Below are 13,085 nucleotides of genomic sequence, written 5' to 3'. Positions count from 1 at the left end.
CGGCGGAATTAAAACTAATCACTATAGCTTATAAATTAAATAAATAAATAAATAACTAAAATCTAAAGTGTATAAAATTTTAAATATATACAGTTGTATAAATAAAATTGTATATATAAAATGATAAAAACAAAAAGTCAAAAATAAAAGTCTAAAAATCAACAAATTAAAAATCAGCTATCCTACCCTAGCTGACCTTTGGAAGGTGGCGGAGTGCTCTGATATTAAATGTCCTAGTGGGCCTGCTCCCTACGGTACTGCAATGCAGGGTTGACCCGCGGCGGAGCCGGAGCAAGCCCCTGACACTCCACCACCTTCCAAAAATCAGATTAATATACTGGCCCCCCAATGGGGAGCGTATCAGATATTAAGCTGATAAGAACAGATTAAAGGGCGTTTATTAAAACAAACAATGTTCCCCCGGGCTTACAAATGTTTGCCCGGGGGTGATATAAATACAGATCTCGCCCCTGGCGGTGGCTTAAAAAAAAAATAAATATAAAGTTGTAATACAACAGAAAATAAACAATAAAAAGGTAATAAAATAAAAGGAACGGACATCTTTGGTTTCAACTATAAAATCGAGTTACATGCGCTCCAGGGACTAATCCTAGAGTGCATGCAACTAGTTAAAAATAAATAAAAGAAATATGAAAAATAAATAAAGGAAAGAAGGAAAATAAATATAAAAGAGTAGAGATAAAAGAATAAGTAGGTAAGTAAAATAGCATGCATTAAAATATGTGGCATAGATATGTATAAAAGTTTAAAATGTAAGGCATGACCCCTACCGGCCACCGCCCTTAGATTCCAGTGAAAAGAATAAAAAAAAAAAAAAAGAAAACAGTGTATAGTTTAAGATTAAAAAAAAAAAAAAAAAAAAAAAAAGAGAGTTAGAAGATTAAAATGTTAAAATGTATTGGGACGCAGCCTAGATTTGGCCCGTGAGCGGCGGCCTCTCGCCGTTTGAATTTTCTATTGGATTTGCTCCCGCATCACTCCCCAAGGGTCCGCTAATCTCAGGCACGCGATATTGCCTGACGCCCGAGACGTGCTCCACGTATATGTCTCGTGACCATCGGATGGTCTCCGAGACAATGAGCCGGCGCATCAGAGCTGCATACCGATTACCGATATGCAGCTGCTTCAGCACCGACTCATTCCTCGGGTCCCATGAGCCGAGGGCGCCGACGACGAACGCAGAGACCGTCACCCGGTAACCGCGCCTTCCGAGCTCATCGGCCAGGGGCTTATATTTCAAGATCTTCCGGCCCCTGGCCTCGTCGAACGCTACTCTACGGTTCTCGAAAGGCACGGTCACATCGACGATGACGATACTCTTTGAGGGCTCGTGCCTGACCACGATGTCAGGTCTGAGAGCCCCCAGCTCGCCGTCCACCCCCTCGACCCGCCTATTAACCCGGAGCTGCCCTGGCAGGCGGTTTGCCTTCGCTAGGCGGGCGACAATGGCATCATGCCGCAGCTGCCACGCGGCCGAGTGCGGGCGGCAGTGGCAGATCACATGGGGAAGGGATTCGAGTGCTCCCCCGCAACGCCGGCAACGCTTGTCACCGTCGCCCCAGCGTCGTGCCCCGTTAAGGGGCAGGACGTCCAGGCGCGCGCGGTGAACAAAGCGCCAATCAGCGAAGCGGGTGAAGCTGCCGCCGCGGAGGAAGTGGTTGGAATACCTCGACCACGACGACACCTCGAACACCTTCCCCTGGTCTGGCTTCCCGAGCAATCGCAGTCTGTAGTGCTCCGCCCATGCCGCCCGCAGTCGGCGTACAATTTGGCCTCGCGCTCGCGGCGGCACCACCGTCGTCCGTCCAGCCGAGCCCCGGATCTCCACGGCCAGCTCCCCAAGCTTGGCAGACCATCGCCACCTCAGGCCCAGGGCCTTCGCGCTCCTCCTCGCCGCATTCCGAGCCCTCGACCACAGCGAAGAAGTGTCCCCCCCGTCTCTGGCAAGCCCATCTTCCAGCGAGCCGGAGAGATAGGCCGCCAGGCCGTAGCACGACGGGTCCCGTCCAAGTTTCCTGGACACCGCCCGCCCCAGCGAGCTCCACGCCAACCCCTTGACCACCGCATCGGCCGCGGATAGCATCCGGAAGGTGTGAGCGATGGTCAGGACGTCGGCAAGGTCTGCCAGAGGAAGCAGTCCGCATCCCCCCCTACTGGGAGGGAGGAAGACCACCTCCGCGCTAGCTCGCTGGGGAAGGTTTAGCCAGGACTTGGCCAGGCGCTTAGCTAGCCTGTCGGTTGCCGTCAGAGGACCCTTCTCCACGTGTGCTCCCCGCAACGAGAAGTCAAGACGGGGCAATATGAATGTTGCCACCGTCTCAACCTTCTGCCACGGGGTGAGGAGGGACTCGTCAACGGCTCGGAGGTCGCGTTCCAGCTCCTGGACCGTCACCAGCGGGGTCTGCTTCACCTGGTAGCCAGTCGGGATCCCCAGGTGCATGTAGGGCTCCCCCTCTGCCAGAGCCGTCATTTCCTGACCCTGGAGGGTGAAGCGGGTGGGAAGAACCCGGCCACCGCGCCCACACCCCATGTGGAGCGTGGCGCACTTCACGGGTTTGAACCGAAGTCCAATCCCACCCGCCGCAGCCTCCACTGCCTCCAGCAGCGCCTCCATCCCCTCCGGAGTGTCCGATATTAACGCGAGATCGTCGGCGTAAGCTAGCAAATTGTGCCGATGGCCGTGCAGCGTGTAACCCGCCGGGTGGGCCGATGCTGCACGCAGCACCGGTTCCAGTGCCAGGTTAAACGCCACAGGGCTCATCGGGCACCCTTGATGCACTCCGGAGCGGATGGTGACGGGGTCCGTGTGTCCTTCAGACGTTCGCACACGGGTGGAGCAGCCGTTATACGACTTAACGGGTGTATAAATAAAACCGTATAAAAAAGTAAAAAAAAGTTCAAAAATGAAAGTCTAAAAAATCAAAAAATTAAAAATCAGCTATCCTAACTGCTGATTTTTGGAAGGTGGCGGAGTGCTCTGATATTAAAGTCCTAGTGGGCCGCTCCCTACGGTACTGCAATGCAGGGTTGACCCGCGGCGGAGCCGAAGCAAGCCCCTGGACACCCCACCACCTTCCAAAAATCAGATTAATATACTGGCCCCTCAATGGGGAGCGTATCAGATATTAAGCTGATAAGAACAGATAAAAGGCGTTTAATTAGACAAACAATGTTTTCCCGGGCTTACAATAGTTTGCCCGGGGGTAATATAGTTACAACTTCCGCCCCAGGCGGTGGCTCAAAGAATATAATATAAAATTGTAGAGTGTAAAGTAAATACAATAAAAAGATAAAATGATAATAAAATAAAAGGAACATACATCTTTGGTTTGAGCAATAAAAGTTGAGTTGCATGCACTCCAAGGACCAGAATGTGCAGACGAAAAAGTATAAGTAGAGATAAAGGAGGGGTGCACTAAATCCTGGAGTACATGCAACTTGTTAAAACTAAAAGAAGACAAAGTAGTATAAAAAAGAATAAATAATAAAAATAAATAAAAAAGACGGCCCGCAGTACCGACCTGTGACTCAAAAACGGATATGGCTCATATTTCTGAAAATCTCAGAAGTCGAGATTTCCATTGATGACCCTTAATATTTCTTTCTAAATTTTCGAAAGCAGAACTATCAAAAATAAAAGAAAGTTCTTTAAAAACTCATGCGTTATTAAAAGAATTAACGAATTCATTTCAGATGACCAAAAAAAGTATTCCCCGAAACTTTCTTAAACAATCTTTTGTTTAAACAATTTACCGATATTTTTTGGACATCATTATTATTCAGATTCGATTTTCTTATCATCTGTATTGTGGTTGATTTCTTTCCTATTTTCATCTTATCATAAAGTATTCAATGTTGATGTGATTCACTTTCGATTGAGAACGTAAAGCCAATATATTCTTAAGTGTAAGTTCGAAAATATTGATCCTAGGGTGCAAATGGTAAGGAACAAAGTTGGAGGAAATAAAATTTCCTACCTGATCGTTCCCCACCATTTTTACGATAATCATGATAATACACGAGATAATTAAAAAAAAGAAACGTTTTTTACCCCTATTTACAGTCTAACTCAACAAGTATCGATAGGATAAAAATGGTAATAACCATTGTTCGGAAGATCGAGATCGACACTTCTGATCACCCCCCCCCCCCCCCCTTCACCCCATAAGCCTAAAATAAAATCGCACCCTGGAATTATGTCCAAGTGGACCGATTTTTCAACCAATCTCTACTTTGGCTTTTATTTCAAACGTACGAGGAAGGACCGTTTTTACTTGACTCATATCGCGAAAAGACTGAGGGCTATTCTAGACCCCTCAGCACCTTGAGGGGGCCGATGGACCGCATGTTTGCATGTTTCGGTCCCAAAAGCAGCGTGAGACTTTAGAAAGAACAGATAACCATGTATCGTCTAAAGCATTCTCTGTTTATGATTATATTACCTCCCCGGCACTTTCCACGTAGATTAGTTTTTGAATCCATTATTTGAAGAGAACATGATTCTAGGTACTAGTGATTCAATAATCCGATAATTTTGATCGATACCACAAGGAGTGCCGCCGACATGTCGTGCCGTGATATTCGATTCGATGTACGCGAAATATACATTTTGCACTCGCTTTTCGTTTGATGTCTGCTATGTTTTGACGGTGATATTTGATACAGGAGGTTGGATAGATTCAAGTGTGGCGGTGTTACAATGTACTCCAGCGGCTCCTTACTGATCTTTGCCGTCCAGTCTTAATCAATGAAACCAGCGTTCTTTCGGCGTTTTTTATCCCTGCCGAACTCGATTAGTATTTTCCCTCAACTGCTGATTTTTTCCGTGCTCTCCTCCGCATCAGCTCCAGTATCTTCGAATCTCTTGTCGTGAACTTTGATTTAATGTCATGAATCTAGCGCGTGGTCGACCCTCAAAACTCAATTAGACGATAATCGTTGATAAAATACTGGAGCACGAAGAAATTTTTATTTAAACTTGACATCGCCCTCAATTTCGGCGAAACTACAGGAGCAACAAAAGCAAAATTTGGGGGACCAATTAGCAACTAAACTTTTCGACCTGGGCATCGGTCCTACGATATCGATCGAGATGCTATGCCAAGAGCTTTGAAATTCCGTCAGGCACAAGTATCCTCGTTTCTTCGAGTGATCAGCCTTTTTCTTTAGGCAGGTATGGCATTGCGAGACGAACTCGTTGACGTCTTCGTAAATGACAGGCCAGTAATACTACTCTCGGATACGCTGATACGTTTTTTTAGTACCCGCGTTGATTGGAAAATGATTTTTCTCCAATATCGGAAGAATTTCTTCTTCTGTAACGACCATGTTCCAGGCCGTCTTCTGTCCCAGGATGATTTTCAACGGGTGTGGGTGGCAGTAATACAGCCTTCCATCGGTTCCGATCTGAAATTCCGGGCATAAGCTCGGTTTTTTCTTCACAAGCTCGATCTTTCTGCCGATCCATGAGTTTGATTGCATAAGATGCAATCTGTCGGGTGTCGCGACGGATTGTAAAATTTTCGAGTTAGGTAATCCGGGGCCTCATTTTCCGAGCCTTTACGATACTCTATCGTGATCTTATGCGCCAAGAGCCTCAGTACCCACCGGGCAAGTCGGGTAGTCGGATTTTCCATGGACATAAGGTATTTCAGGCAGTTGTGATCCGTCACAACTCGAAATGGTGTTCTCTCGAGATAGTAACGTAGCTTGCCGTCGACTGCCCATACGATAGCCAAGCACTCCTCCGTCGTCGAGTATTTTATCTTGACACCTTTTAATGCTCTGCTGAGACAGTGAATCAGGTGTTCTTTGTCCGGTCCACGATGGATGCGGTCTGCTCCTATTTCTGCATCGGAAGCATCGGTGTAAAGTACGAATGGTAACTTCGGATCTAGTTCTCAGAGTTGACCCCCCGGTCTTTCAATGTTCTTTAATGGAGCGATTTTAGCCGGGTCTGGTCGTAGGCCATCTTTGTCGACGTTAAATCCAAGGAATTTGTCTTCAGGCACTGCGAATTGGCTCTTCTCCGGGTTGGCTTTGAGTTTCGCTTCGATTAGAACGTCGAACAGCGTCTTCAGAAATAGAATATGGTCTTTGAAGGTCCCTGCGGCGATGTTCCAATCGTCGAGATAGACGAATATCTTGGCTATCAGATCTTCGCGGTCTATCGTGATCAGTTTTTGTCGAATTTTCTCCCTAAGCTTGTCCATAAGCTCCCGGAACGTCGTTTATGCTCCGCAAAGTTCGTATGGCATCCTTTTGTATTGAAACAAGCCTTTGCCTTCGAGAACGAAGGGTGTCAAAGGCTGCGATTCCGGATCCATGGGGATTTGGTGAAAGGCTTCGCTCAAATCGATGGTGGAAGTAAATATTGGTTCGTGAAGAGCATCCAGGATTGATTTCATGTTCGGTAGCGGCCACGCCGACAGGTACCTTGTACATCTTGAACGAAATCTTCACAGATGACACTCCGAAGTTTCACGTATTGTCATCGTAAATTCGTACACCCCAGTTGAGCCAAAAGTCCATGCAGAGTATAATCTCGTCAACCAATTGCTCCATGATCGAGAACCACTGGGTGCCAGCCTCATTCGCAACGTTAATCATAAATGATTTGTGTACCTGCGGAACAATTCACTAATAGTCGGCTAAGGTCACTGGTGTTACGATTGTGTCTTCCTTTCCGTGTTCATCGCGTGGCGTTTTATCGACTCATATACGTCTCTATGCATGAAGGAGAAATTTGCGCATATATCGCCGAAAGCGAGAAATGTTTTTCCACTGATTAATACGATTGCATACAAGATTGCCGAGCGTGTTGAAGGTTGCTCTGGTATAGTCAAGATTATTTGCCTCGCGTGTTTTGGTACCTTCTCTCGCAGTGGCAGGGGCGGTTTATGCACTAGGCCCGCTAGGCCCGAGCCTAGGGCGCCGTGGGCGCCGTGGCAGAAGGGGGCGCCACGGGCCGGCGAAATTTCGCAAGTTTGCGCGCCCCCTTCTCTTATGCACCAATACTAATCGTATGCCCATTGCGACACATCCTGGCGCCGTCGCAGAAGGGGGTGCCACGGGCCGGCGAAATTTCGCAAGTTTGCGCGCCCCCTTCTCTTATGCACCAATACTAATCGTATGCCCATTGCGACACATCCTGGCGCCGTGGCAGAAGGGGGTGCCCCGGGCCGGCGAAATTTGCAAGTTTGCGCGCCCCCTTCTCTTATGCACCGATACCAATCGTACGCCCACTGCGACACATCCTGACAAGCGAATTTAAGTTTTTTCGTGCTCAATTCATTTTTGTTGTCAAACATTTCTGCGAACAAATTTCCCAACCTACAGTCCCTACATTGTAGTACAACGGACAGCTGGACAAATGAGCGTCAATAAAATGAGTGGCGCCAAGCGCCGTAAATTGACAAAAGAGAAAGAGGAGAAAGAGTCGCTCATAACTCAAAAAATTCCGCGAATTGATACTTTTTTCATCAATCGGGAAACAGTTCAAGAAACGGCGCAAACATCAAGTTCTGCTACAACTGAAGATTCGACGGGCGAGGTAAATATCGACGTACCCTGATAATTTAATATACGTATTAGACTGTTATTTGAAATTATTTTTTATTTTTCTTTCGCCAACGTTTGAATAAAATTTGAAATAATTAATTATCATCACTTGTAAAAGATGAATCTGGGGAAAAAATCCTGTGGATCCCAAACGCAAAAATGGCCAAAATAACGAGGCAACCATTCTAGTTGGTTCCAAAACCCTCATCAATGTATATTTCCTGTCTTACCATATCCTGCAATTTTTTCCCGCATTCTCCTGATTTCAGCAAATATCGCGTTTGCAAGTAGAATCTATTGTCGAAAATGAAAAGGAGGCTGAGGAGGAGAAAATAATCGACGAAGTTACGAATTCAGTGACTTCTGCAGCTGAAACTCGTGCCGATGGTCACGATCGTGATTTTTCTCTTGCTGACCCTGGTTTGTGGCCAAAAAGAAATTCAGAAATGATTGATTTCATTTTACGAAATCCGTTGGAGCAAGAGGATACGAGATTGAAGAATTTTCGGGCTTCAAAACGCGTTTATAACGCGTTTATGGGTCTGAAACAAGATATTGTACTGCGCAAATATTTTTTCAAAAAACATCAAATGGTGAAATGCACCGACGAGAATGGTTAGCATATTCGCACTCGAAAGGTTGCGTGTATTGCATACCTTGTATGCTATTCTCGACATCAGTAAACGCGTTTACAGAAGGCTTCAACGACTGGAAGAATGATGTGCGAATAGCTGAGCATGAGAGAAGTCTTGGTCATCGAGAAAATACACAAAAGCATGTACTGCGAGGAAATTTATTGGGAAAGATTGATAGCAAGTTACATGTGCAATACATTCAAGAATGTAATTACTGGCGACAATTACTGACTCGCGTTATAATTGCGATAAAGTTTCTTGCAACCCGAGGCTTGGCTTTCCGAGGAACAGAAGAGAAATTTGGATCGGTCAGCAATGGCAATTATTTGGGTATTCTTGAAGTGATGGCTCGTAACGATCCATTTCTCCAAAATCACATCGATCGGTTCGGAAATCCAGGAAAAGGAAACGTATCGTATTTTTCTAAGGATATTTGCGAAGAATTCATTGCGATGATATATGTTGATCTACTCAAAAAATTGATTTCGGATGTAAAAGCCTCCAAGTATTATGCGATAAGTGTAGATTCGACTCCCGACATTTCACATTCGGATCAGTTGACGTTCAGTATCCGGTACGTGTGCAAAAACGGAGAGCCCGTAGAACGTTTTTTGCAATTTATACCTATTGAAGGTCACCGCGCGTCTGAGATAGAGCAGGCGATTATGCAGGTATTGTTCAACAAAGATATCGACATAAAGGACTGCGGTGGACAATCATACGACAATGCGAGCAATATGTCGGGCTGTTACGGTGGGGTACAAGCCAAAATTATCGAACGTATTCCTTTGGCGATTTACGTCCCGTGCGCAGCGCATTCCCTTAATTTAGTAGATCAAGCAGCTGCTGATTGTTGTTCGAGAGCGACCAGATTTTTTATGTTCGTGCAACACGTCTACACATTCTTGAGTGCATCTACGTCCAGGTGGGGACAAATAAAATCGAAGGTCGAAAATCAGCCTGGAATGCTCTTGCCCAAAAGTTTGTCTGGCACAAGATGGTCAGCTAGAGCGGAAGCATGTCGAGCACTCGTAAGATCGTGGGAGAGTCTGCGAGACGCCCTCGACGATATTGCGGAAAATGGTTCCGAAAAGCCATCCACAAAAGCCGAAGCCGAAGGATTGTCGCAACAATTTGGTTTGCTGGAGACCGCCATAATGGCTGTGACTTGAAGCGATATCTTGGAGCGTTTCGAAAAAACGAATAAAAGTCTCCAGCGTGTTAACATCGATTTGACAACAGTTGTACAACTGTATGATGCCCTCCAAGCATTTGTTGTCGGTTTGCGTGATCGTTTCGACGATTATGAAGAGAAAGCAAAGGAGCTATCTCAATGCAACGAATATGCGCATGAGAATCAACGACGCAGAAGAAGGACCGCTCGATTTGACGAGGTAAGCGGTAATGAAGCGATATTGGACGGAAAACAAAACATGCGTATAAAAACGTTTCTCGTCATACTCGATCGATTGTCAGGCGAATTAGAAAAAAGAAGTCTCGCCTACAAAAATGTCAACGCTCGCTTTGGCTTTCTCAGTCGTTTGCCATCACTCACGGATGCAGAGATCATCACACAATGTGAAGATTTACGAACGACATACTCCACCGATCTCGACAACGATTTTGGTGAAGAATGCATACATTTCCGGAATTTTATCCGGGAAATCAGATTGACGGAGGATGAAATCAACATTGGGAAATGTTTGATGATCATTCGCGAGAAGAATATTGTTGCTACATTCCCCAATATGGATATCGTTTTTCGAATGTATCTCGCGCTTTTCTCCAGTAATGCTACAGGGGAACGTTCCTTTTCGACGTTGAAAAGAGTGAAATATTATTTACGGAATACGATGGGTCAGAATCGTCTCTCTAGTCTCGCGTTTTTATCGTCGAATTCAGAGCTTGTTGATATGGCAGAGACCGATGCAATCATCGATAAATTTGCAAGATTAAAAGCGAGAAAGCGAACGTTTTAATCGGGTCCACTCAAACGTCAATATCGCCAATATAAAATATATATGTGCTCCATTCCTACCCACAAACCTACATAATATATGTATGATTGAAATTCTGTTTCCGTTAAATTATTTTTGAAATATAAAAATTATTTATTCTAGCCTATGCTTTTTCAACTATTTTATGGAGAGGGGAGAGGGGGCGCTAATTTCGTCAGGCCTAGGGCGCCCGTTTTCGTAAACCGCCCCTGCGCAGTGGACAACATGCCGGTACTTTCGTGCCGCCAAAGGTGAATTTTGGCTTGAAGTGATCTTTGGCTTGCCGAATTCTTTGCCGCTGTTGCGCGACTGTTGTGCTCCGTTTGAGTACGTCCGTGTGAGTTGGAACGTACGTCGTCGGAACCTTCATCCCCCGGGCTCACCGGTGTTGAGTGGACTTCAGGCATTTCGACTGTGGTCAATTGTGCTGATGGTGTTTCTGACATGAATCGCTTCGCGTATACAGCAGATTTTGACTCGGTGCTGTACCTTCGTTTTTGTTTTCGGAGAAGCCTTTCGCTTCTCCAGCAAGTCAACTGCGGGTTTGCCGGGCCGTCTTAGTTTATGGTTTCGAGTCTTTGTTGAGTGGGCACTTGCAGGATGCGTTGTTTACGCCCTTCTTATTGCACCTAAAGCAGCGTTCGACCATCGGTATTGTGCAATGGTCTGATCGGTGTCCTTGCTCTAAATAATTCCAACAAGTGGCCTTCCTTAAGGGAATCAATTTATGTATGTGATGGAATAATCCGACCAGGCCAGTGATCGTTTCTCAATTACTTCTTTCCATGCCGAATGCAACGCAGAAGCCTGCTGAAAAATAACTCGAATATTTAAACTATGTCTCGAAGGAATCGACCCACTTCAAATTCGATGCTCGTATTTGTGAGAAATGTTACACAAAAGCTCACCAAAAAAAAAAAAAAATTTTAAATCTATCGCTATGACCTCTGAAGCATTTTTTCAGAACAAAAAAGTTCTTTTCGCTGAATATCTCGGTAAATATGAGTTTTCTGACGAAACGTGTATCTCGACATGTATCCACCAAAGATGTAGGCCTTGTTGAGAGGTGTATTTTCAGTCCTATGCATTTCTTCGCTTACTCGCACATTTTTTTTTCGAATGGTCAAGCAATTGGAATACAAGTTTTGCTCGACAGAAAAATAACTTTTACGGTAAGGTTCGTAACGTAGATAGAGTATTATTCATTTAGAAACGTTTTAGTACCTTTAGTACCATACAGTAAAGCTAGAATCGCTTATAAAAGCTCTTCTGTGAGATTTTCGGCGATCGCTCTACGCTCGAGGTCGCGTAGAAAATCTTCCGGCGCGAGGTCTTCGGATGGAAACGTTAGATTTCAGTCGCGCGAGAGTTTTGCGAAGTTACGAATCGGGCGATACGCCGAGTTTTGACTGTTCGGGGTCGGTTGTGGCGGCGCGGACGCACGTGCGTTGAATGACGGCCTTGGTTGTTGACGCGGTGGTTCGTCGTTTCGCGCAGCGCGAGGAAAACGATACAAATCTCGACGCTGTGTCGTTTGAGATGCAGCGCGGTTCTCGGCAGCGCGTTCTTGTATCAGGCTGACCGCCTGCCGACGTTCGACTTCTCGTATTTCGCGGTCGCGGTTCTCTCCCCGCTGGCGTGAGCCGCGGCTAGTATTTCCGTCAAATGCCGAATTTTCACTCGATAGTGAATCACTGGTATTACCATCCGCTCGCAAGCTCGGAGGCAGTAAACATTTCGATTATTCGTCTCTCGCGCTCTAATCCGCCGACTTCTTGTTGCTTACGCCACTCGTTAAGCCGCGCGTTATTCGCCTCCATCTGTCCGCTCACTCGCGCGTTCGATTCGTCGGTCTGCGTTACTGCGTGTTCTAACGCGCTTACTTGTTGAGTCAACACAGAAGATTCTGAATCTTTCCTTGCACGAGACCGTGTTCGAATCGTTCGTGTCTTCCTCACAGCGCCTACTGACCTGGTCAGCTGCCTTGGAAGAACTAAGTCACGCTTTTGTTGTGAGGCGGAGCCTGCTCGTTTGAGCGAGCGTCGTAGTCGGTCGGCTGGATGAAAGCGGCGGCCGCGGGGTGTTGGGCGGGCTCGAGCAAGACGCGTGTATACGTTATACCGTGTTTACGGCCTCGACTCTGTGGCGTTACCTCCCCTTGCCCCTTCCTCTACCTTCTGGGTTCGCCGTTCGGCATGGTAACAGCGATACCCTTCTTTTGTCGAGTCCGGTGAAAATATAAACAACGCGGCTATGCCGCGGATCGTTCGGCGTCTATTACACTGGTCTGCAAAAACAAAAACTTTTGATTCTCCTCATTATATTGTATATAATTATAATAAGTTTGATGCTCTTGTATCGAAATATAGTGATAAAAAATGTGTACGACGTATACTTTTTACGTAATGTTTTTTGCAAGAAAATGCCATATTTGTTCACAAATTATAATAATACACTAATGATAGCATCGATATTTATGAAAAAAAAGTTGTGAAGTTGAAAAATTTTAAAATTATAATCGTCAGAAAATATATCTACTAGTATAATTCTAGTTATTACGTAGTTATCTTTCTTTTCACGAATTTACAACAAGAACTGCGCAGTCGCATACATTGGCTCTACATACATTTCAGACGTGTGAAAACACCGGTTAAGACGATATCTTTCTTTCTATTTCTATCAGTTCGAACTAGTTTTGTATGCACTTACATACAGACATTATTTAAATAGGTGAAAGCAGTGTAAATGCAAAAACAAAACAAAACGAATTTTGCATTTTGTACAATAAAAAAAATCATATAACGTAATTTATACGTCACAGCAACAAATGGAAAACATGTACCTATGATTCGGCAAATTAAAACCTTTATAT

At 45.4% G+C, this 13,085-nt stretch overlaps 1 protein-coding gene, 1 non-coding gene and 1 pseudogene across 2 annotated transcripts; all 3 read right to left on the bottom strand.

Moving 5' to 3' along the window:
• Window positions 1-231: 231 nt before the first annotated feature.
• LOC124213473 (U2 spliceosomal RNA) lies at window positions 232-414 on the bottom strand. The gene has a single exon (XR_006881885.1). It is a non-coding gene; the product is annotated as a U2 spliceosomal RNA (small nuclear RNA).
• Window positions 415-931: 517 nt separating this feature from the next.
• Window positions 932-2,782, bottom strand: LOC138190497 (uncharacterized protein T26G10.4-like). Its single transcript, XM_069133864.1, has one exon. The coding sequence runs from the start codon at window positions 2,780-2,782 to the stop codon at window positions 932-934; it is 1,851 nt and encodes a 616-aa protein (XP_068989965.1).
• A 228-nt stretch (window positions 2,783-3,010) lies between these two features.
• Window positions 3,011-3,192, bottom strand: LOC124213475 (U2 spliceosomal RNA; annotated as a pseudogene).
• Between the last annotated feature and the right edge of the window lie 9,893 nt (window positions 3,193-13,085).

Source organism: Neodiprion pinetum, chromosome 2 (assembly GCF_021155775.2).
Source record: "Neodiprion pinetum isolate iyNeoPine1 chromosome 2, iyNeoPine1.2, whole genome shotgun sequence".
Taxonomy (NCBI): domain Eukaryota; kingdom Metazoa; phylum Arthropoda; class Insecta; order Hymenoptera; family Diprionidae; genus Neodiprion; species Neodiprion pinetum.
The sequence above is the reverse complement of the archived record's forward strand: the minus strand, read 5'-3'. Positions and strand labels throughout refer to the sequence as shown.